Genomic DNA, 24,865 nt, shown 5'->3' with positions numbered 1-24,865 from the left:
TTTACTTTTTGATTTTTTGAATTTTGTATTGTGTATATGTATCATCTATTTTTTAAAATACTAATTTTTAAAAAAGAATAAACCAACATCAGAAAAATCTGTTTTTAAGAAATATACAAACTATCTTCAAAACCTTAACACAAGTTACTGTTCTAATCTTGTTCTACTAAATTATTTATATCCCTATAAGAAAATAAAAAGTCTTTCCCCTGTAGATGCTAGTGATTCATCCCACAACTCTGTCTCCAGAAAAACAGATGTATATTTGTCTCTTATGTATATTTATGTGCAAAGGAGGGCTCAGACGCCCCTCAGGAAGTCTCTTGAAGGCCGGCAGAGAGCAGAGAGCTTGGTGACTAACACCAGCATCATCTGAGGGCAGACTCGCAGGACAAGACTTGATGGCTCCATAGGGATGAGTTTCTTAACCTCCTATCCCTCTACAACTTGGTATATGGCCACCAACCAGGGCCTCCACCTTGCCCCATGTCACCCACTTGGCAGGGCAGGACACTAAATGTCAATAGAGCAAGCCAGAGAACTCCTAGCCAGATGTAAGCCTTCCCAGTATGCAGGAAAAGACCTACAAGTTTGTGTCATCTATGGAGATGCCTTGAGGTAAAGGGGAAAAGGTTTCTTTTTAAAGCTGTGGAAGGAAAAAAAAAAAACCATGCATAGGGTACAGCCAACACAGAGACACACGAGGAATGATGGCCATGTGACAACAGAGGCGGGGGGGGGGGGGGGTGCTTCTACAAGCCGAAGAACACCAAAGATCCCTGGCAAACGCCAAGAGCTAGAAGAGTCAGGAAAGGGTTCCCCCAGACAGGTTTCAGCAGGAAGCAAGGCCTGGCTGACACTTTGATGTCACACTTCTAGCCTCCAGAACTGTGGGACAATTTCTGTTGTTTTAAGCCACCCCGTTTGTGGCACTTTGTTACTACAGGTGGTGCTCAGAAACACAGAGAAAAAAAGCCTTTCTAAGTCTTCACTAGCCTGTTCCCGAAACATAAACAGTGAAAAAGAAAAAGGTGCTCCACGTCCTTAGTCATCAAGGAAACGCAAACTAAAACAAAAATGACAAACATTTCATGCTCGTGGAAAGACTGACGGGACCAAAAGCGGGGCAGGGTGTGGAGACACCAGAGCTCTCAGACACTGCTGGCAGCTTTATCAAATGGTGGTGCCACTTTGGCAATTCTTATTAAATTCAACAATTCTGTTGAATTTACCCAAGAGAAATGAAAATGTATGTCTACAAAAGGACCCGAATAAGCAATCTTATAATAGCCAAAACCTGGAAACAACCCCAAAGTCTATCATCAGGGGAATGGATAGCCTGTGGTATATCCATACGATGACCTTCCCTATAGCAACAAAAAGGAACAATCTATGCACTCAGGCAACAATAAGGGTGAACTTCTACAGCATTCTAAGAAGCAAAATAAGATAGTCTCCATAAAATATATACTGCAGGATTCCACTTAAAAACATTTTTTTTAATGTTTATTTATTTTTGAGACAGAGACAGAGTGTGAGTGGGGGAGGAGCAGAGAGAGGGGGAGACACAGATCCAAAGCAGGCTCCAGGCTCTGAGCTGTCAGTACAGAGCCCAATGTGGGGCTCAAACCCACGAACCATGAGATCATGACCTGAGCCGAAGTTGGACGCTTCCGACTGAGCCACCCAGGTGCTCTCCCCCCGTTTTTTAAAAAATTTTTTAATGTTTATTTATTTTTGAGAGAGAGACAGAGTGTGAGTGGGGGAGGAACAGAGAGAGAGAGACACAGAATCCGAAGCAGTGGATTCCACTTTTTAAAAATAAATATGCATTAAAAATTTTATTTAAATCACTATTAAAGAGGCAACCAGTAAAGTGTCACAACCAGTTTAAAGAACAATGCAAGCAAAGTCACACTTTTATTTTTATTTTATTTTTTAAGTAATCTCTCCACCCAACATGGGGCTTGAACTCACAAACACAAGATCAAGAGTCATATACTCCACCAACTGAGCCAGCTAGGCGCCCCCAAAGTCACATTTTTAAATCAGAAGTATTGAAATGAATGTACAAATCAAAACAAAACTCAACTCTTCTATACTGGAGAAGGGAAGTCAATAAAACCTCCACTGAAAAGAGTTTATTTGCATATCTATAAAAATTATCTTTAATCTTTTTTGTTGTTGAGGTATAAAGCACATACATTATTATTTGTTTCAGGTGTACAACACAATTGAGTATTTGTATATATTGTGAAATGATCACCATAATAAATATATACAATTCCATTTATATAACCTATAAAAACAGACAAAACTAAGGTGATAGAAGTCAGAAAGGGCTGGCGGGAGGAAGGGGAATGCCTGGAATATTCTGAAGTGACAGAAATGTCTATACCTTCTTTTGGGCGCTGGAACCTTGGTTTGCACAATTTTTTAAAATTCAGTAAACTGAACACTTAAGATGTTATACTTCAATTAAAAAGAAGGGACGGAGTTCCTGGGCGGCTCAGTTGGTTAAGCATCTGACTTCGGCTCAGGTCATGATCTCGTGGTTCGTGAGTTCAAGCCCCATGTCGGGGTCTCTGCTGTCAGCATGGAGCCCACCTCGGATCCTCTGTCTCCCTCTCTCTCTCTCTCTCTCTCTCAAAATAAACTTAAAAAAAAGGGGGGGAGGGCCCAATATAGTAATTGAATCAGGCAAGAATCATCAGTGGACACTAAAACAATTAGGTCAAAGTTGTTGGGGAACAGGTATTTGCTTGATGCCAAAGTATCAAGCCTCAAGGGAGAAACCTACCTGCTCCAAGGCAGTAACCACCTCACCTTAAGGGACCAAGCACAGCAGCATTCCCAGCAGGACAACTGTTACGTGCCTTCTGATACAATGCAATAGGAATTAGCACCATCTGTGAAATATCCTTGCCAAAATATAGGACTTGAATCTAATCAAGCCTCTAGACCAAACTTCTAGGATACAGAAAATATAAGGAATAGAAGAACAGTTACATGATGCCCTGAAGAAACAATCAGACAAATGCAGAAAAAGGTAAGTGGCTTAGATTCAAAGTCAGTATCACTGGAGGTGGGGGGGGGGGGGGGGGGGGGAAGGGGAAGGGGGGTATTCTAGATTAAAATAAACTAAGCACACATAAAAACCAAATGCAGGAGGCGCCTGGGTGGCTCAATCAGTTAAGCATCCCATGATTCTTGAATTTGGCTCAGGTCATGATCTCAGGGATCAAGTCCTGGTATCAGGATGTGCACTGAGGATGGAGCCTGCTTCAGATTCTCTCTCTCCCTCTCTCTGTGCCCTGCTTCCCCCTCCCCACCCCCCACAGCTCATGTAGTCTCTCTCAAAAATAAAAACTAAAATAAAGTAAAAACGAAATGTGGCGCCTGGATGGGTCAGTCGATAAAGCAGGAGACTCTTGGAATCATGAGTTCAAGCCCCACATTGGGCATAAAGCTTGCTTAATTTTTAAAAAGGCGGAGAGAGGGGTGCCTGGGTGGCTCAGTCATTTAGGTGTCTGACTTCAGCTCAGGTCATGATCTCACAGTTTATGAGTTCAAGCCCTGCATCAGGCTCTCTGTCAGTGTGGAGCCTGCTTTGGATCCTCTGTCCCCCTTTCTCTCTGACCTGCCCCACTTGCGCTCTCTCTCTCAAAAAGTAAACTTCAAAAAAAAAATAAAATAAAATTGGGGGCAGATTATTTTAAAAAATGCAATATACAAACCAATTAAATCCTGGCTTTTAAAAAAGGCCACGAAAGGGGTGCCTGGCTGGCTCAGTCAATGGAGTGTACAACTCTTAATCTCAGGGTTATAGGTTTCAGCCCCACATTGGGTAAAATAAAATCTTAAAAAAAAAAAAAGTCATAAAAGCTTCTGGGGGACAAATGAGAAAATTCAAATCAGGAAACCAGATATTAGATATTATAGAATTATTATTAATTTTTAAGGTGTGAAACTTTATCATAATTATATAGGAGAACATTCCCAGTTTTAGAGATGTATGCTACAGGCTTAAGTATTTAAAGGTAGGGTGTCATGAACTCTGCAACTTACTTTCATGGTTGAGAAAAAAAATTTATTTACACAGACATATGCACAACTTAAGAAATGGCAGAATGTTAACAATTCTTGATACAGAGTATATGGGTGTTCATTGTACTCGTCATTCAAATTTTCTATACATTTAAATGTTTCATAAAAAAAAACTGGAACATAATAAAGTTAAAGGAGTATAAATGCAATGTGGTACCCAAAATAGTTCCTGAAACAGAAAAATGACATTAGCTGAAAAGCTGCTAAAACAAAAGTCTATAATACAGTTAACATTATTGTACTAATGCAAATTTCCCAGTAAAGGTACCATGGTTATATAAGATGCTAACATTAGGGGAAACTGGATAAAGGGAACTCACTGTACTATCTTCGGGAATTTTCTGTAAATCTAAAATTATTCCAAAATAACAAGTCCTTAAAAAGTGGCAACCAGTATGTAAAAGCTAGAAGTTTTTATTATATTTTAATATGTATATAATCAAACAACTTTGAGATCCAGTATCTGTAACAATGATCTTCCACAAACCTCCAGTTTGGAACAAAGAACCTCCAAACATGAAACACGTTGCCAGGGACCGTGTACTAGACAGAAGGGAAACACGTTCGCACCCACTGCCTGGACACCAGGATCAGACAGGGACCCGGTCCTCCAAGGAGGGCGAAGCTGCCATCTGGGCCGCAGCCACCTTGTTTTCCTAGCCCCAGGGAGCTTTCCTTAGTTCAGCAAAGACGTGGATTGAGCTGCCTGCCTGAGCAGCACTGACTGGAGATCTATAAAGAGGAGGGACATGACAGATCAGTATGTGTCCCTCTTCCTGGTCTGCAGAGCCCCCAGGTGACTGACGCCTTCCAGCCACACCCACCTCTGCAGGAAGAGTCTGACCTAGCTGCAGCCCCAGCAGACAGACATATGTGTAATTCTTGGGGCGTCTTAAAAGCTGTTCATTAGGGGCGCCTGGGTGGCTCAGTCAGTTAAGCATCCAACTTCTGCTCAGGTTATGACCTCCCAATTCGTGAGTTTAAGCCCCGTGTCAGGCTCTGTGCTGACAGCTCAGAGCCTGCAGCCTACTTCCTATTCTGTCTCCCTCTCTCTGCCCTTCCCCCACCTTAAAAAATAAATAAACATTAAAAAAAAAAAGCTGTTCATTCATATTATCTCATTTAATCCTGGCACCTGGTGCTAGCCCTCATCTTACAAAGGGCTACAAGACACCTAGTCCCATCCCCACCTGTGCTGTTATAAACACTTCACCCAAAGGTCCCTCTCGATCAGCAGGAGACCTGGGTGCCTCTCCCTTTCAGGTACCCTAATACCTGACTTCCGCCAAGGCTGCCCCACATTGACCACAGCCACTCTTTCCTCAAAATCTCTGCAGCCCTTACACTGTGACTAGAAGGATGTGGTTGAAATCCAAGCAAAAGTCTACGACCTTTTGGATCGTGTGGTGAGTGAGAACACAGAGTGTGGAGCTTCATGGCTGGTGTGCAGTCGCCACTCCATCACGTACCACTATGTGACCTCATCCAGGCTAATCACCCTCTGAGCCTTGGGTGACTCATGTAGAAAACAGATAATCTCACTATTAGCCCACAAGGTTACTTGAAGACTAAATGAAATTACCTCAACACCTGGGACACAACAGGAATTCAATACATGGTAACTATTACGGTTATACCTTGCAATGGCATGCTTCCTGTTTTCCTTTTTGTTTTTTTATAAACTTTTTCTCCAGGGCACCTGGGTGGCTCAGTAGGTTAAAGCAGCTGACTTCAGCTCAGGTCATAATTTCACGGTTCATGAGTTCAAGTCCCCGCATCCGGCTCTCTGCTGTCAGCATGCAGCCTGCTTTGGATTCTCTGTCCCCCACCCCCCACCTCTCTCTGCCCCTCCCCTGCTCGCTTTCAAATAAATAAGCATTAAAAAATATATACATTAAAAAAATGTTTTCTCTATTAGTCCTGGAATTTGGGGATGAGCCGGCCTTCAGAAGCCAAAGAGGGCCATCTTAGGGGTAAGGAAAATTCTCGAAATTTCCCTAAATGTGGTCTGTCAGATGAGGAACTTCAGAATTAGACAGATTGTCTGGGTTCCCAGAAGGGTGGGAATCACTGACCTATGTCTATTCCATGTCTTGCCACCATTTTATAAAGATCTATCCTTTATACCACAACCACACCAATGTATATCTTGCAGAGCCATGTTTGACTAAAACACAGAGGACTGAAACTTTTTTTAAGTATACTCTACCCCAACGTGGGGCTCAAACTCACAACCCTGAGTTCAAGAGTCCCATGCTCTATCAACTGAAACAGCCAGGTGACCCAAGGATTAAAACTTTAAAATGGCAGGGGCGCTGGGTGGCTCAGTCGGTTGAGAGTCCACCTTCGGCTCAGGTCACGATCTCATGGTTCGTGAGTTGGAGCCCTGCACTGGGATCTGTGCTGACAGCTGAGAGCCTGGAGCCTGCTTTAGATTCTGTGTCTCCCTCTCTCTCTGCCCTTCCCCTGCTTCTGCTCTCTCTCTCTTAAAAACAAATGTGAAAAAAAATTTTTTAAATGGCAGTACATTTCAAGAAAAATGTTTCTTGCAGGGTGCCTGGGTGGCTCAGTTGGTTAAGCATCTGACTCTTGATCTTGGCTCAGGTCATGATATCAGTCTGTGAGTTCGAGCCCCGTGTCAGGCTCTGCACTGGCAGCAGGGAGCCTTCTTGGGGTTCTGTCTCTCCTCCTCTCTGCCCCTCCCCTGCTCATGCTGTCTCTCTCTCAAAACAAATAAATAAACTTAAAAAAAAGGGGGGGAAAGAAAAATGTCTCTTTTATAAAGAACAAAGAGGGACAAAGGCTTGTTTTCCTAAGACCTGGGGCTTCAGCACCAAATCTCAGGAGAGAACTCAAACACAACAGTGAACTAAGAGGAACTCTGGGCAGTGCCTTTACTTAGGCTTGGTAAGCCTGAATGACTAGAAACGAAGTCAGCAAAATGCCTCCTTGGCTGCCTTCCACCTAAGCCAGAGTGCATCTCAGCTCTTACCACCACCTTTGGGCCTTAGTGGGGTTGGGGGCAACTTGAGGGCCTCTGGCCTCATGTCTCCCAGCCATACAGGAGGGAAGGCAGCATCAGAGAAGAGCTGGCCAGGCCTGCACTGAGAAGGAAGACAGAGAAGAAGCCGTTCTTCCCATGCAGCCTCTGGGCTGGGTATCAATCAGTCAGTACCTTAAATATGACCGGTCAGGTTCCTGTCCTTCTGCCAGGCAGCAGAGAGGCTGTGCGTCTCCTTGAGCCAAGCAGAAACAAAGCGCACACCTCTGAACGATGTCAGGGATACTCAGGCGCACAATTACACGACACTCAACCTCATTAGAAGATACTCCCTTTGCCAGCTTCTTGTAATCCTTCTGAATAGTCATAGTCAAGGACAGTTTCTAGTAGTGCTGGTGTCCCATTAACACCTCTCTGACCCTTAGTAATCTCCTTTCTTAATGTTTATTTATTTTTGACAGAGAGAGAGAGAGAGAGGTGGAACATGAACGGGGGAGGGGCATAGAGAGACGGAGACACAGAATCAGAAACAGGCTCCAGGCTCTGAGCCATCAGCACAGAGCCCGACGCGGGGCTCGAACTCACAGACCACGAGACCATGACCTGAGCCAGAGTCGGACGCTCAACCGACTGAGCCACCCAGGCGCCCCAGGTAATCTCCTTTCTTAACCACAGAGCAAGTCTTAAGCGTAGAGACTGAGACAGGCATTAGTTTCTAGCAGGAATTTAGTGACACTCTTTTGCCTCTTGACATGTCCAATAGCCTAGAACTATTCTGACCATTACAGTAGCCACTAGCCGCATGTGACTACTATGTAATTATACATGACTACAGTCATTTAAATTAATTAAAATCAAACAAAATTAAAAATTCAGTTCCTCAGTCTTACCAGCCACACTTCAATAGCCACATGTGGCCACACGGCTGTAGAACATTTCCTCTGTCGCAGAAAGTTCCCACCGGACAGCATGACCCCAGAATGCCACTCACAGCTCACCTGCCTACTCACCTGGCGGTGGTGCTAGAAGGCCTGGCTTCTCCCCAAGTAGTGGGCGCTTTGCACGCTTGGGATGGGGGCATCGCAAAGGAACAGGTCTCCTGGAGGGGGCTGCTGGAAGCAGGGGAGGGACAAACAGACCTTTGGGGTTGACCAATCCTGCAGAGCACAGACACCAAAATATAAACAGGAAGGTACAGGGTGAACCTGGTTCCAGCTGCTCTTCCCACAGGGACTTTTCCTTAATCATTAGAAAGGGCCGGAGGACGGAGCACCTGCCACACACACAAACCTCAGCTCCTCCGGGCTCTACCAAGTCCTCTCTGGGACCAGACTGTGTCTCAGTGGTTGTGCAGGGGTCAGCAAACTAGTGTCTGGGGGCCAAATCCAGCCTGCTGTATGTTTTGGTACAAACTGTGAGCTGAGATAGTTTTCTCATTTTTAAATGGTTATATAAGTATGTACATAATATCCTTGATTTTTGCTTCTTGGCCTGCACTAAATATAACCTACAACACTAAAAATAACCTATTTCTATCTGGCCCTTTAAGATGTTTGCAAACCGGGGGCACCTGGGTGGCTCAGTCGGTTAAGCGACCGACTTCAGCTCAGGTCGTGATCTCACAGTCCATGAGTTCAAGTCCCACATCGGGCTCTGTGCTGACAGCTCAGAGCCTGGAGCCTGCTTCGGATTCTGTGTCTCCCTCTCTCTCTGCCCCTCCCCTGCTCATGCTCTGTCTCTCTCTGTCTCAAAAATAAATAAAAACATTAAAAAAAAATAAAGAAAGAAGTTTGCAAACCCGTAGTCTAGTCCACGCGTGTCTTGACATCCTGGTCCTCTACCCTCACCTTTTCACAAGTGGGTTTAGTTTCAAATGTTCTGTTTTGACACTCGGAATATATTTTCTCAAACATCCGAAGCAGTGAGGTTCACAGGTCATAAAGGCAGATCTATAACGTACCTGAAGCTCTCTGTTCCTGAGGTTCGAACATCCATCCGCCCAGAACACTGGCCCGGACACAGTCACAGGGATCTAACATATGGTCTAGCACCCTGTCTCTTCTCTCTTGGGCAGTTGGTCTGCCTTGCCCAGTCCTCACCCTGTCAAACAGGGCTTTTTTTTTTCCACAGTTCACACCAAACCATTTCTGAGGGTCTGAAAGAATTTTGTTTTGAAACTTTTGGCAAGGATGAGAAGCAATTCAGAGCAAAAGATCTCCTCCTAAGCCCTTCCTTCTCTTCTTAATTCACTCACTTCTCATAGGAGCCAGGTGGTAAGAATGCCCAGAGGTGGACCAGGGGCTGGCCGAGGCACAGGGAGGCATGGTGAGAGTAGCAGAAGGAAAGAAGGAACAAACACAGGACAGCAAGAAAGCCCAGGCTGTGTCAGGAATGAAGAACACCTAAAACTACACTCTCAATCATCCTGAAAGTTGCCAGGTCAGAAAGGGAGGGGTGCACAGAAATATTCGTTCCTAGGGGCTGTGGATCTTCAACAGAGACTGACTTTGCCAATAACAGATGTACATGAGTACCGCTACCAAAGCAAGAGGGCACATTCCCTCTATTCTGAGCCACAATAATACTCAAGGTGGAATAATACTATGCTTGTAAGAAAAATCTGGGGCTAAAATAATCCCTGCTCACATAAAAGACCAAAGCAATATTTGACTCATGCCCAAATGCATCCCAGGTCCAAGTTTTATTCGAGGCCCAAGAGAAAAGCCACCGTTCCACAGACTTCTCTGCCAACTTTGTCTTTAACATGGCAGACTTTCATCCATTCCTTCCCTGCTGCCACTGCTAACACACAAGGAGAACACGAGAGGAGACAAAAGCATCCAAACATGAGGAACAGAGAAGGAAGTGACTAATTAGACGTAGCTGCATCCCAGGTGCCTGCAGAGGAGTTAAAACTCTTTATCTTCAAGAAACAGGAAAGGCTCAGACACTCGGGGCCCCAGGAACCAGGGCCAGACACTGGGCTTGACTGGAAGTCTATACCCCAAGTGGCTAGTCCCATACCCCGTGTCCTCCCAGAGGAAGAGATGCACGTCTGATGAACGTGCTTGAACAGCAGGATCCAGTTCGGCCAGAAGTTAGTCAACTGTGGGGCTTTTCGGTTATGGAAGCCAGTCAGGTCTCCTTGTTTGAAGCTAACTGAGTTAGGTCCCTGTCACTTACGATGGAAAAAGTCCACAGTAATACAACCTCATTTTAGGCAGATGTCAGATACTATTTAGCACCAAGGGCTCAGAAAAGCCTCGAAAACACTATGGAATTCAGAGTGCTTCTTAAGAGAACTGCGTGTAAGCCATTCTAAATGTGGCCACCAACCCTGACAAGAGAGCTCCCTGTGTTAAAACTTGAACTTCGGCAACTCATTCAAGAGGAATTGCATCCACTGAAGCCCCAGGTGTCTCCCCCAGGCCTCTGAAATCTTAACACTCAGACTATGACAACAAACATGGCAATGGCTCTAAGCTGTCCTGCTCTCTCAGGGCGATGCCTGGAAAGGCAGCAGAGCTACTGCTATCTCTTATTCCTAGAGGGACGCACTGACCTGGTAGTGAAAGGAGGGCCCCTCCTGGTCTGTCCCCTAACAACGGGGGCCTGGCAGGAAAGGGGGGATGAGGGCCTGAGAAGGATCCCTTTCCAGGGGTTGGAAGAAGTGGAGGCGGCTTGCCCACCACTGGGGTATTCCTGCCTTGAAATGAGGGATGATCACTGCCAGCCAAAGACTTGGGCGTCTCAAAGCCTGGAAAAATGAAGAAAACAAGTGGTCACCAGAAGTCTGCTACAGAGGCTAGCAAGCTACACAAAGAACACTCCGGGAATTTAAGGAAGACCTTCGCTTGCCCTGATTGAGAGGTTTCTACAATCAAAGAGAAGCAGGATGTTAACTAGACTCACTGTGGTCATTAGACAATATATACAAATATCAAATCACTATGTGTACACCTGAAAGTAACAGAACATTAATATGCTTCTGTCAATCAATTAATCAATTACATAGGCACCCAGGGGAAAAAAAAAACCTATTGTGTTATAAGTTTATGAGCCCCCCCACCCCTGAGAAAGTACAATAAAAAATGTACAAAAGTAAAATACATTGTGAATTTTATAAGATGAAGGATTTCTTTAAAGTTTTAACATGGTCCTAGAACCTCAGCTGTATTTTCCCACAGGGGACACGTGGTTATTATCTTCTTCTCATACTTAACTCAAAACAAGTAAACTGGGGGCACCTGGTTGGCTCAATTGGTTGGGTGTCCGACTTTGGCTTAGGTCATGATTTCACAGTTTGTCAGTTTGAGCCCCACGTCGGGCTCTGTGCCGACAGTTCAGAGTCTGGAGCCTGCTTATGTGTCTCTCTCTCTCCCTGCCCCTCCCTCACTCATACTCTGTCTCTCTCTCAAAAATAAATAAACATTAAAAAAAATTTAAAAAACAACAACAACTAAAAAGTCCCCATTTTAAGGAGTTTGGCTCATAACTGAAATGCACTTTACAATCTTCAAGATTAGGAACTGCTTCTTCGTGTTTACCATACACTTAATAACCTACAAATGTCTCAGTTAACAAGCTGAAACTTCGAATCACAAAAGTAAACCAGAGAAGAGAAATTATTTCCCACATGTCCACCTACATAGAGAAGTCATCCTATTTATATATTAAAAATCTGATGCAAAAGGAAATTTAGCTTGAGAAAAAGCATGTTAGCCTGTAAAAGTTAAACATTAACATAGTGTAATTCCTATGCGGAACAAGTTCATATCAGACACCTTTATATTACAGAGGTATATTCTCTCAATTAAATTAAAAAGTTCCTAGTTTTTTTCACATAGCAATTTGCAGAAAAGGATTTTCTGGGGTTTAAAATGGGGAAGGGGGAGAGACAGTGCCAAATACCTTTCAGTTGCCCTTTCCTGGTCTTCAGGTAGTCAATGAGCAGGTTTAACTCATTCCCACGCAAATGCTTTCCCTCAGTCAACAGGAAGACAAGGTGCTGAATGCCCAAAGGGACAGAGTAGCTGGGAAGGTGCTCCCGAGCCAAGAAGTCGTCCAGGAGATCTCCAGCCCGCAGAGCAATTCCAGCATGTTCCTGCTGCTCCCGTTTAGAGAAATATCTCCTGTATTCTTTAGCTACCAGCACCAGGGCATCTTCCAGAGGCATATGACGATGTACTGAGGACAAGAAAGAGCCGGCTTTACATCAAATGGCTGCCCTGATTTCGTTTAAAATCAGAAAATAACGTTAATCCAACTACATGTCGTCTAAACTGTATCAGCTTTCGGTACGATGTGGTTGCCTATCGATCCGACGGTCTGGGACCCTCGGCAGCAGATGCCCGGTCAGATTTCAAAATCAAACATTACATTCTATTTCAAAATTATAACATGTGTCGCTTGGTTTACCATTTCCACACAAACCCTCTTTTCACAATTGGACAGCTTCATGCTACGCTGATGAGAGAGAGAGAGAGACAGACAGAAGGAAAGAGAGAGCAAACAGGTGCCATGTGTATCAATGGGAATTCATAACGCTAAGCAAATCTAAAAAAAAAGACAGGATGTAACTTCAACCACTGCTGGCTACTAGGAAGGTTTAAGGGCAAAAAAATCCTAGAAGTGAAGGTGTCTGATTTGGTTTCAGTGATCAGGGTGGATGACTTGAGAGGAGTGTGATCCACAGAAGAAACAAGTAGAAGCAGAGAACAGAGCCTTTAGAGAGGAGAGCAAGTGTGAAATGGGGCTGCTGGTTTTCACTGCAAACCTTTTAGTGTTTATCTTTTAACTCTGTGTATGTAACACTTTGATAAAAGGCAGACAGACAGACAGACACAGACAGACCTGTGGTGCAGGGCTTCTAGGCTCTGCCACTGTAGCCTGGGGAGAAACCCACCATCGTCTATATGGTTCTGCAGTCTGGCTCAGGCCCATGGGATCTTAAATCATGTTAAAAGCCTTTCCAGGTCAGGTCACATATATATCACATATAAAATAAGTTCTAGATACCAGGAATGGCTTTTAATGGCTACAGTCAATGCATAGGTGTTTTCTGATCTCTCCTAGGTTTACCTATGGAGAATATGACTTCTTCAAAGTTTAATTTTAGATGGAAGGCCCCACCCTGTCTTGCCACGTATCACCAACTTCTGAAAAATTTAGGGCCCAAGGGGCACTACAGAGCTACAATGGAGATTATGGTATTTGGCTAAATCCTAAGCAGTGTTTATGAAGGTTACATTTAGGACGAGATATGAATACATATTTGCCTTCACGTGCTAAAGTTTCATTGTCTGTCTTAAATGTTTGTCTCCGCACAGGAGCAGCTCCACGGGCTTCTGAATAACGGCTACACGTGAGGTATAAAACAAACTGTCAGCTCTAAAGCAATGTGAAAGAGAGGCCAGCAAAGACTAATTTTGCTAAAACAGATGTAGCTTATAAGAGAAAACAGAGTGTTCTTTTTACATATCATCTGAGTTCAATAATTAAATCCATGGATAGGAAATGAAATATGAACCTATTAATACTATTGTGGACATGAAAAAGAAACCCTTCTCTGAATGTGTAACATGGTAAAAATAGATCACATGCTTTTTAAGTAGTGCTGGCTTTGTAAAAGTGTTTTCGTATCCGACCAATGATTCAACCTACTTACTTTAGTGAGGATTTCCTAAACCATCTTGCATGAACATAACACATGTGATTAGTCCTCTACACAACCTATTCAGATCAAGCCGTTCCCCACTCCCACCCCTCGGAGATGGGGGTTCGTAATTTTCCGAACCTAAGTGTGGTTTAGTCTTATTATTTGTTTAACATAAATTAGACATTTTCTATGTTTAAAAAAACCATAGTGGGAACAGTATTCTGCAAGAGCTGGCTAGGTGGGTGTGGGTTGCAACACAGCGTAAAAGTAAATGGAATGGTCAGAAAAAAAGACGTCCTAGCAGCCTCAAAACTATGGGAAGCCAAGTATTCCTCACTGTTGTTTTTTCAGACTCAACATTACAGCTGGATTTTAGGACACCAATCTGACACCGACTTCTCTGAAGGCTCCAAAGTCACAGGCAGGATATAAATCCAGCTCCCATACTCCACTAGGTCTCTGCCGAGGAGAAAGGTCTCCTGACTTAGCAGTGAAAACCCTACGCTGTTATGGAGACACAGCTGGGATGGGAGAAGCCTGCCCGGCTGCTGCTCACCTGGGCACAGGAAGGAAGCAGGGCTGACAGTGCCTAGCACACATGAGGAACTCAGTAAGTGAGTGTGGACTGCACAGAATGGTGCCAAGAGCTTCTAGAAAGACGAGGACTAGAGCACCTAGGCTCGTCTGGATCTGACTCCAGAGAAGCTGCCGAGGGGCCCTTCACAAGGCAGATGCCTCTCTGGGAGCAGCAGCTCTGACCAGGAGGGAAAGGTGAGGGTGGTCTAGGATGCGTGCATCTGCCTAAGTCTATGTGTTTTAGGGAGGAAAAGAGAGTTCATTTTTGTGCACTCTCATGAGCCTAAGAATAAAGAAATGTTTGAGATATCACAGGAAAGGCAGAATCAGCAGAAAAGTAGTCTAAGAGAATGCACAGGACGATAAACATAACATCTTTTAGACTTACCATTGAGCATAGAAAAGACGGTGGTAAGATTTGGTCAAAAAGTTTTACGGAAGACAGCTGACTTGTGGGGGTGCCTGGGTGGCTCAGTAGGTTAAACATCTGAATCTTAACTTCAGCTTAGGTCATGATCTCACGGTTCATGGGCTTGAGCCCCATTGCTTTGGGATTCCCCCTCTCCCTCTGTCCCTCACCTGCTCGCGCGCTCTCTCTCTCAAAATAAATAAACATTAAAAAAAAGAGAGAGAGAACTGACTTTTTACACAATATTTTGCACAATATATCCTGACAAGTAAGGAGCAATGAAGATGATTTAAGTTTCAATCACCTCTGATACACAGGAGAGTATTTTGTGATAGCTATTCAAGTCACTTTTTCCTCAACTAGATCCAGTTTAGTTACCGACAAATGTGAACCTTCAAAGTGTACCAGCATACAAAGAAAAACTATTATATTTTTAAAGCAGGATCTATTTTAAGTGATAGTTCTAGATTAAGCTTAACTTACTTTTGATAGACTCATCAAGTATAATTACGGTGCAAGAGGAAAGTTCTACATTAGACTGTTCGACAAGAATGCAAAACGGGGACCCATCATCTTTAACTTCCTGGAGTGCTCGCGTAAGACTCGATTCCGAGGAGAGGTGAATCATTTCCACCATAAGGCCATGATCCTGCAACTGATGACCTATGCCTGTTGCGTAGTCCCTTAAAAACAAACAAAACGTCACACACACAAGAAACAGGTAGGTTATTTTCAATCAAACAAAAGGGAAAAAAAAATAATAGTCTTATCTCTTCTTTACAAAAGGGAAGCAAGCAGGTGTTCCATAGATATTTTGATGACAAATTTAAGTAAGTGAAGTGTAAGATACTATATTTTTACTGAACTTGGATAAGTGAAGTGAAAGATGCTGTAGTTTTTCAAAAATCATGCATGCTGTACAACTTGTTTTCATTCTTAGACACACTGAAAACCAATAGTACATTCTCTGTCTGATGGGATCAGTTAAGAGAACTGGAGGCAACTCTACCCAAAGGAAACTTTCCTTTCCGAAAATGTGGTGTCCTCAGATGGTTGACTATGTACAGAATTTTATAAAGAAAGCTAAGTATGTCAAAGTCGTGTTTTTTTATGACATGATACACTGCATACACACCACCAATGTGGTCAGCATTTTTCAAAATGGAATCGTTCCAGAGTCATTTGATGAAGTCATTTCAATTTAAAGTACATGAAAGAAAATTTAGGATTTATTGTAAAGAAGAGATAAGACTATTATCTTCAGAAAAATAACAGAATGCTCATTTACAATTAGTTCCTGGGACAGACCAGTATTTCTTAAGATCACTACCACTGAGACAATTCCTTGCTGAAGAGTAAACAGATGAGGGGTGCCTGGCTGGCTCAGATGGTGGAACATGTGACACTTGATCATGAGGTTTGAGCCCCACATTGGGGGTAGAGTTTACTTAAATAAATAAGCAAATAAACAAACAAATAAATGCATGTATACAAACAAATAAATGCATGGCAAAGAAAAAAAAAGAGAGAATAAATGGATAATGCTGGAGTTAACCATCTCAGTTAATATCAACCATCCCATAACCAACCTGAGATCAAACCCCAGAGTCATCTCATCTCCCATTTTCTCAGCCTCAGTCTTCAAGTCATAAAGAATCTACCCCAGACCTCTCCTTCAGGTTTATGCTTCCCTTGTGCCCAATACTTGCTCAGAAACCTGAATAGAGGGGTGCCTGGGTGGCTCAGTCGGTTGAACACCTGACTCTTAATTTCTGCTCAGGTCATGATCTCACAGAAGTGAGACTGAGCCCTGCGTCAGACCCCTGGTTGAGTGTGGAGCCTGCTTGGGATTCTCTCTCTCTCCCTCTGCCCCTCCCCGCAGCTCGTGCGCTTGGTCGAGTGCTCTCTCTCTCTAAAAAAATCAAAATTAATAAAAATTTAAAGACTAAAAAAAAAAGAGAAAGAAACCTGAAAGAAAACTTAGAAACCACAAATGACACTAATCCCTGAAACCAACGACCCTGCAATGGTAGTATACTCCTCCTCTTACGTATCCTCTGCTTAGAGCAGGAACAACTCTTAACATACCCCATCTTCCACTTGTTATTTAAGCACATGTTTTATCTTATTAGGCTGCATGAGGTAGAAAAGAGGAATTGCCACTTAATTATCTGTATGTTCCTCACTGTGCTTTAGCACAGAGTTTTACATAGAACAGGTACACATTAAATGCATGTTCTGTGAATTAAAAATTAAAATGAGGGGCTCCCGGGTGGCTCAGTCGGTTAAGCGTCTGACTCTTGATTTCAGCTCAGGTCATGTCATGGTTCATGAGTTCAAGCCCCACATCGGGCTCTGCGCTGATAGTGTGGAGCCTGCTTGGGCTTCTCTCTCTCCCTCTCCCTCTTCCTCTCTCCCTCTGCCTCTCTCACTACCTCTCCCCTCCTCACACTGTCTCTGTCTTTCTGAAAATAAATAAACTTAAAAAAATTAAAAAACAATTAAAATGATGGCAGGAAAAAATGCTTTCCAGGCGATTTAGGAGAGTATAAATGATTGCAGAAAGTAAATTCAAGAGGAAAACAAGAAAAACAAGACATGGTTCATATTTACAGAGTGAGAGCCTATGAGTTAAAACTATCACAACAATAACTCATGCTGGAGGGTATCATTTGAAAATTAATTACTGTTTTGGAGTATAAAAGAATGAATTTAGCCAACCAATATATCACTGCAAATCTTTCTAACATCAGAGTGACAACAGAGCAGGCAGTGTGGCCAGTTCTCGGACTCCCTGGCAGATGCAGCCTGCGTGCGGCCGAGGAGTCCCTAAGCTGCACCCACTGAGGGTCCTAATCCATGGCTAGCTGCCAGAACTGCAGAATGCCGGGCGGAGGAGCGGTTTCTGAATACCACCCCAGATGGAGGGGGAGAAGAAAAGCAATCTCGAGGACTCCTCTCCACCACACAGTGCCGCACTCCAATCAACACCCAGCAGGCCTGGCTCTGAAGACGGGAGAGCAGCAAGGGCATCCGGGTTCGGGAGTCGAACGGCGCTGGAGCCCACAATTCTGAAAACGGTACAAGGCGCTACAGGTCAGACGTGACGCTTGCTACAAGTTCCGAGAAAACTGATTTAGTCAAAGATTAACGCAGTTTCCCTGGCTGATCCAAACTATTGTACCACAGTTGCTAAATGTTGAGGGAAAAACCAAGCTACTGTGCATGCTGAGCTCTTACTGCCTCTTGTTCAAAACTGGTTTGAATTACCAGATGATCAGCTTAATCCAGGGCATGTCTGGTTGTCTTTCAATTATTAAAGGGAAATCCTATAATTTTCTAATGTAAAAGGAACTGGCCTCTCCCACCCTCCCCATGCTATGACTGACCTCACTTCTTCCAGGATGCTGTCCCTCAAGATCCAACCCAAATACCCTCCAAACGAGATGAAGCTGTAAGTTTGCTTTCACAAACTTCACCAGTAAAGATGCTATATCTACAAATAAGTTAGATTTCTGTAAAGCAGATATCACAGAATAAGCAAGAATTCTGAGTCATTTTAAGATTGCCAATTTTCTCATAAAGAAAACCAATGCTGCCTTATGCTGAGTTATGTTTTGTGCATGCCTGGTCTCCTGGTCAGGAATGATTAGTTATCATGTCTGGGGTGTGCAGTTTCACTCACCTAGTACCTAGCCTGGAGTTAAGTGTGTATGCTTCCAACCAATCATTTGTCTACATGCTCCTTGCCAAGCACTACGAAACCCGACATAATCCAGAGACACAATTATCATCACACACTAAGTCCCCTGTCTGCCTTCAAGTGCCAGCCAATGGTGCACAAGGTCAGGGCACTACACGGACCCAAAGGACAAGCTGGAGAGAGCCAAGAGAGCAGGTGACCAGGCCACAACTGCGCTTAAGTGGGCTGCCTGAGTTACAGGTATTAGGTGGCCTACACAAGTAACAAGTGTTAGTTGGCCTGCATGAGTTTCAGGTGGAGAAGAAGGATAAGGCATCCCACATTGAAGGAAAAACAGCAAGGATGCAGGCTGAAAGGAATTCAACAAGCAGCTAAGAAATGAGGAACCCTTGTCTGAAATTTCAGTGAGGCCAATTTGTGGCATCCTACACTAGACTGTCTGTGCCCCAAGGCAAACGTTTGTCTGTTATGTTCATTAAAGTATCCCCAGAGCCTAGAATAGCGCCTGGCACACGGAACCCAGCCCTGAAAATAGCCTTGGTTTTTTTGGTTTTGTTTTTTTTTCCTGATTATAAAATTGATAGATACTCATTATAGAAAAGTCAAGCAATACAGAAAACTGAGTAAGACAGTCATTGTCAGAAACCTCCCCATCCAGATGCCTCTGTCACCAGTTTGGTAAACCCAGCAGCACATTCTTGTAATTCATAGAGTAGTGTTCTAGCGACATTTTGAAAGTCTTTCAACTCTCAGTGACTTATGTATTGTAAGGCTGACTACTTAATAATTCCATTTGTACACATTCTCATTCGACAGGATAAAAAGAAATAAATACACACCTCTGTTCGTTGTTGACAGAAACAATAACGCAATCTGAAGGCCTCTCTTGATCACGGGCTTTCTGAACCACTTGGTAAAAGTGCTGGAAAAGCTCTTCTTTCCATGTGTTCCTGCCGCTGGCATCCCCTAAAAAATATTGACATATTCATGTTTTCGCAAGGGCAAAGGCAATCACTGAAGGTTCTCAGGGTTTTTTACAAAAGTGGAAGTGAATGGCAACCCCTCTAGAAGGAACAGATGAGGAAAAGAGAAGTAGCTTCTCAGCAAGACTCTTACCTAACTGAGTGGACTGGTATCGCTCATGGTTCTCTTCATTCCTTTTTGAATAATCAGCCACATTCTGCCATAATTCTTTAATGCTATTGGATGAATGAAAATAGAATAGTTTGTGCAAACGTAGTTTCCCTCTATGAGTGTGTCCCCAAAAGCCAAAAAAATAAATACCAGGCCACCTAGCACAATCCATATGCACCAAAATAAAGGCTGTGTCTACACAGAGGTAAAAAGTCACTCAATAATCTGTGCTCATTTTAGAACACTGTGAGTTTCTGGGATTTTTCTGCTCCCTCCCATTCACTTCCTCTTGCCTGTTATGATGAAAAGTACTATATGGAGCCACCGATCTTTGTCAAGTCAGACCTATACAGAAAAGAGACAGACTCAGACTTCAAGGTGTTTATTTTAAAGGAGAAGAGATCATTTTACCAGATGTGTGTATCCTTTGAGGTGCTTATCTCTGAAGGTCTTCATTGGATATGGGTAAAAAAATGAGTCAACAAGATCTGCTCACTTTACTCCTAAACAGTCTACGGCTCCTGTGAGCAAGCTGTTTTCCCATGTTAAAGGCATGCGAAATAGTGCACAGATGCTGGGTAATCTATTAGCCATCTAAAGTAGTCCCCTTTGCTGTGATTTAACAGAAGAAAGGGGGAATTCGGTGCACTCTACACCCTAAATCAGGCATTTTTACTGCGGCTCTCCAGCATCCAGACACCAATGTGTCTGTCCACAAGGAATGTCCTGCCAGGGAGAGAACCACCTCGGCAGGCAGCAATTAGTTCCTTTCTCACCAGGGGCATCACGCCGCATGGCAAAGCAGCCATGGAACACGCTCAGTCGAACCATGACTATTCAGCAAGCTGCCAGCAAACGTCAATCCCTTTGCTCTGCCCCTGTACGATTTTCATTCGGGTTCTTGTCCACATCCAATTTCCTGACACAGCAGAGACGTAGCTCCAGACTTTTAGAGGCAAAGCTTTTGCTTGAATCCATGCCTCTCCTACTGCTTGAGAATCCTGAGCTAGACAAGAATGTTTCCTCCCCTCAAGCAGGCTTTATCTTTGTGTACTATCTCTGACAAACACTAACCATTGACTCCAGAGGCCATTTCTTAAGCTGCCTGCTTTCTCCAACCCTTGCTAGGGTGTGTTCTTGCTGGCTTTCCCTCAAACTTCATACACTTTCTTTTAACGAAGTGGTATGTAAACCGCCCACCGCCACGCTAAGTAATTAGACGGGGTTGGGGAGTGCCCCAGAAGCTGGTACGTGGCCATCCAGGAAAGGCAGTATGATGTTGAAATTTGCAACTGCCTAGGTAGGAGTCTCAGTGCTGTCACTTACTAATTGGGTAAGCTTGAACGCGTTACTTAACACCATCATGTCTCAGTTTCCCCACCTGTAAAATGGGGCTATTAGAACCTACCTGGAAGCACTGCTATGAAGATTAAATGAGTTAATGCAGGTAAATCCCTTAGAACAGTGTCTGATGCAGAGCAGGCCCTCAATAGATGTGAGCCACTATCACCCATTTCTCCCTTCAGGTGTCCTTCACACCAGAGCTAAGAAAACCAGTCCTTCCAAAGATCACCTACCAGTGCAAGTATTCTGAGCCTCACTGTCAGGAAATGTTACCTGAGAGAGACTGACCCCCATTAATAGTCACTCCTGAATTCTACACTTCCAAGTGCTTCCGCAGTCAAGGAAGGCATTTTTCAATTTTGAATTATTAATCTAATCTGACACAAATCTCATCTTTAATGCAGGCAAGAGAGAGGCCCTGTCAAGGTTCATACATATAAAAATCAATTCAAATACAGTTCAAGGAAAACTGCTTTTACCAAAACTACAGAGGTAGCTCCAAAGCGAAAATCCTGAAGTGCCATGTTGATTTACCTACTTAGTTACTTAGAGAATCCACAGCTGAATATAAAAGACACAGGAAACTAAGTAAGACCACCTTCAAAACTGGTTTACATACTTTGGAATACTACACAGTGGTCAAAAACAACGAGGATGAATAATCCTCCCTCACATACTGTTATGTGAAAGAAACGAATTCCGGAACAATATAGCACTGTGAGCCATTTCAGGTTAAAAATAAGGGGGAAAAAGCCGGGGAGGGTTCTGAAAGGGATTTTCACTTTTTACTATCAAACACTTTTACATCTGTTTATCTATTCCTTGGCGGGGGGGGGGGGGGGGGGGTATAAGCCATTTTTATGTGACTTTATATTATACGAGAATACTGATTCATCTCATAATAAAGTAAATTTCCATATTCAGAGCACGGTTAGATGGTAGCACAAAAAAGGTGGGGTGGTGTGGAAGAAGGGAGTGGAGGGCCAGCCAGTCACCCAAATGGGGCTCCCCTGAGTGGCTCAGGTGCCCGAGTCCCATCAGCCTGCAGGTCTATTTTAGTTACTAGAGTCCAAACGACTATGGAGAGGGAGAAGTTAAAGCAGAATGGCTTAATATGATCAAGCTGACCTGAGGGACTTCCCAAAAAGCAAATATTAATAGCATCAATTTTAACAAACACATAAGTCTGCACAGTAAGAACACATCTAAATTACTACTAAAGCTTTTAGCAAATTGAGCCACAACAATAAAACTTTACCTTAGCATGTCTTCACCCTCCTCTAAGTAGCCCTCTTGGGGAGAATAAGAAGTCGGCAGCAAAGGTTTATACGGCTTGCTGCTAAAAAACCAACAAAGACAAAATTACACTTAAGAAGAAATTATTTCCCATAGCCCACACATTAGTTTCCACAGTCCTGGTACACTCAGAGGTGATTAAATCTTCGGTTAAACTGGATTTCAAAAACTCAAACAATGCTTTCCTCAAGACTTTTTTTTTTTTTCCCAGAGCCTCTATTCTAGTTTGTAATGCTTATTTCTATTTTTGTCTAGTTTGTTTGCACAACTGCTTTTCCAGAGTGGACCACTGAAGGCACAGTTCTGTCACAAGAAAAGAAGACCATTATAAATTTACCAGCAGAAAGGGGCTTCAACATAATGAATGTGATTTGCCCCAGTGAACTGAATTAAAACTAAAAACAAAAAAAAAACAACAACAAAAAAGTAAGAATGTAATGCTGGTGGTGTTTGGTAATTAAAAAAAAAATCTCTGTGGGTTTTTGGTTGTTTTTTTTTAAGATTCTCTTTGGTAGATGTTCCCACCAACATCACCATAAATTTTCATGAATTATCTGCCACCTTTAATGTATCTGGCACTAACTCCACAATGGTGCTCATGAAAGAACATGCTTAAATGATTTGTGTGCATCAATTCTAAGTACTAAAGGTCCTCTATTAAGACCACTGTTATGTTTACATACCAAACGCATTTGACACACGTCGACACTGTCCCCCTCATTTAAAAGTCATGTGGTTAACAAATAACATAAATCTAAATCTAAGACAAAAATAAGGGGCAAAACCTAAGAAGAAAATGCCTGTTCCCAATTGTTAGCTGAAAGAAACAAGGGGCTAAACAAGATTTAACTATTATGAATTTGGACCGAGAGGGTTAAAGAGTTATTAGAAAGCTTTCCTTTTCCAAAAAGGATCAGGAGCACAGATGCTCCACTCGACCCTCTTCTCAATGATCCTAGCCAAGTTTGAAGGCCATGAGAAGGAATAAGCAGATGGTTCAATGTGAGTAAGTCAAAAGGAAGTTGCATTTGCCTTACTCGGCTTCCTAGCAACTAGACTGAATGATGCCAAGAAAGCCAGCCGGCTCTAAGGAGAAACGCTGCAGGACACTTGGAACCCAGCGGTCGGGCAGGGGAGAGAAGCCCCCCAGACACCCTCACCTGGCAAAACAAATCCAGTGCCTACTGACACCCACACTTCCCGCCTCGCTGGGACCATCCCCTCCCCTTGCAGTTCCCACCCCAGCCTATCCCGGCCACACTAATGCCAACCACTTGACTACCAGGACAACCTTTCAAACTCCAGTAACATCAGATGAGCAGTCTGGCCCAGCCATCAAAGAATAACTTCCCACTTCTCCATGGGAGGGAAGGCCCCCAGCACTCAACGCACCTCAGCCAGCTGGACAAAGGATTCCGCAGGCCAAAAGGCCTGCGCTCAAACACTGAAGCCCAAGCACAGAGAGGCAGACGCGTACGCTGGCTGGGATCCCAGAGGCCTGAGAAACATCCGTCCCAGAGCCACGGTATGTTCCTTTTCTCCTCCTTAAAAACATCCCCTAAGTAGCGTGGAAACTGGGGGTTCCCAAATGGACTGCTTAAAGGAATCACACTCAGGAAGGAATTTTCTTTGTGTAAGCACATAAACAGGCATGTGAAATATATTCACGATACAATGGCCAAAGGAAGGCTTGGATGTTATTAAATATGGCAAGGTTACACCAAGTCCTGGCAATGCCACTGTATTTCGCCATCTCCTCAGGGCCTCCCGCTAATTGGTGGCACCCATTAAAACTTCAATTCCTCTCCTACTCAGTGAGTAGAAGGTCAAATAGAAAATGGAACCTCTAATTACACATATATCTTGGGAAATGAATACAGTTTCCAACATGCTCAACGAAGATGCTTTCAAATGCATTATATTTGAGCCTTATAACAACCACACAAGCTGGATAATGTCAACCTCCCCACACTTTTTAGAAACAGATGAGAAAACTGAGAGTCAGGCTACATGACTTGCCACACACAGCTAAGCAATAAAGTCCAAATTCAAACCCAGGTATGTCTGACACTAAAACCCAGGCTCCCTCTAATATCCCATAGCTCAGAAACTCTGGGATTAACCCAGGAGGTCTGCAAGTAAACAAAACAAGACAAAACAAAAACAAACAGCAATAAATAAGGACAAATATAAGGGACAAAGATATTAAGTCATTCTATATCTTTATGGAAAGTAAATTCATGTAAGCATAAAAAATTCTCATTCGAGAACATAACAAATATGGCAGAGGGTTCCACAGTGACACGGCTGACTTCTTTCCTTTCCATGCCTCTCCTGGCCATGTCCCAGCAGGCCATCCAGGTCTACCTTTGGATGGACCACCTAAGTAAGAGCAAAGACTGACGTGGAAGAACCAGAATTCTCATACGCCAATAGTCTGAAAGCAAAATGGTATAATCCCTTCAGAAAATCATCTGGCAGCTTTTTAAAAAGTGAAACACATAATCCAGCCAGTCCATTCCTAGACCCGATAAAAATGAAAGCACATGTCTACACAAAAACTTGTGTATGAATGTTCACAGCATCTTCGTTTGTGATAGCCCAAAATGGGAAATGTCCAACAAGAGGATGGGAAAA

General features: G+C 43.4%; 1 protein-coding gene across 1 annotated transcript in view; it reads right to left on the bottom strand.

Moving 5' to 3' along the window:
• Positions 1–4,027: 4,027 nt before the first annotated feature.
• LOC106985836 (nuclear receptor coactivator 5-like) overlaps positions 4,028–24,865 on the bottom strand; it is a 46,173-nt gene continuing 25,335 nt past the window's right edge. The window contains exons 3-10 of the mRNA XM_053210052.1: positions 22,191–22,271; positions 19,571–19,653; positions 19,294–19,420; positions 15,235–15,434; positions 12,020–12,295; positions 10,671–10,865; positions 8,119–8,265; positions 4,028–4,839 (exon numbers count right to left, since the gene is read on the bottom strand). Coding sequence (XP_053066027.1) covers positions 4,784–4,839; positions 8,119–8,265; positions 10,671–10,865; positions 12,020–12,295; positions 15,235–15,434; positions 19,294–19,420; positions 19,571–19,653; positions 22,191–22,271 — 1,165 coding nt within the window. The 3' untranslated portion in view covers positions 4,028–4,783. The remainder of the gene's footprint in view (positions 4,840–8,118; positions 8,266–10,670; positions 10,866–12,019; positions 12,296–15,234; positions 15,435–19,293; positions 19,421–19,570; positions 19,654–22,190; positions 22,272–24,865) is intronic.

Source organism: Acinonyx jubatus, chromosome E2 (genome assembly GCF_027475565.1).
Source record: "Acinonyx jubatus isolate Ajub_Pintada_27869175 chromosome E2, VMU_Ajub_asm_v1.0, whole genome shotgun sequence".
Classification (NCBI taxonomy): Eukaryota; Metazoa; Chordata; class Mammalia; order Carnivora; family Felidae; genus Acinonyx; species Acinonyx jubatus.
Note: the sequence above shows the minus strand (reverse complement) of the source record. Positions and strands in the feature narration are given on the sequence as shown.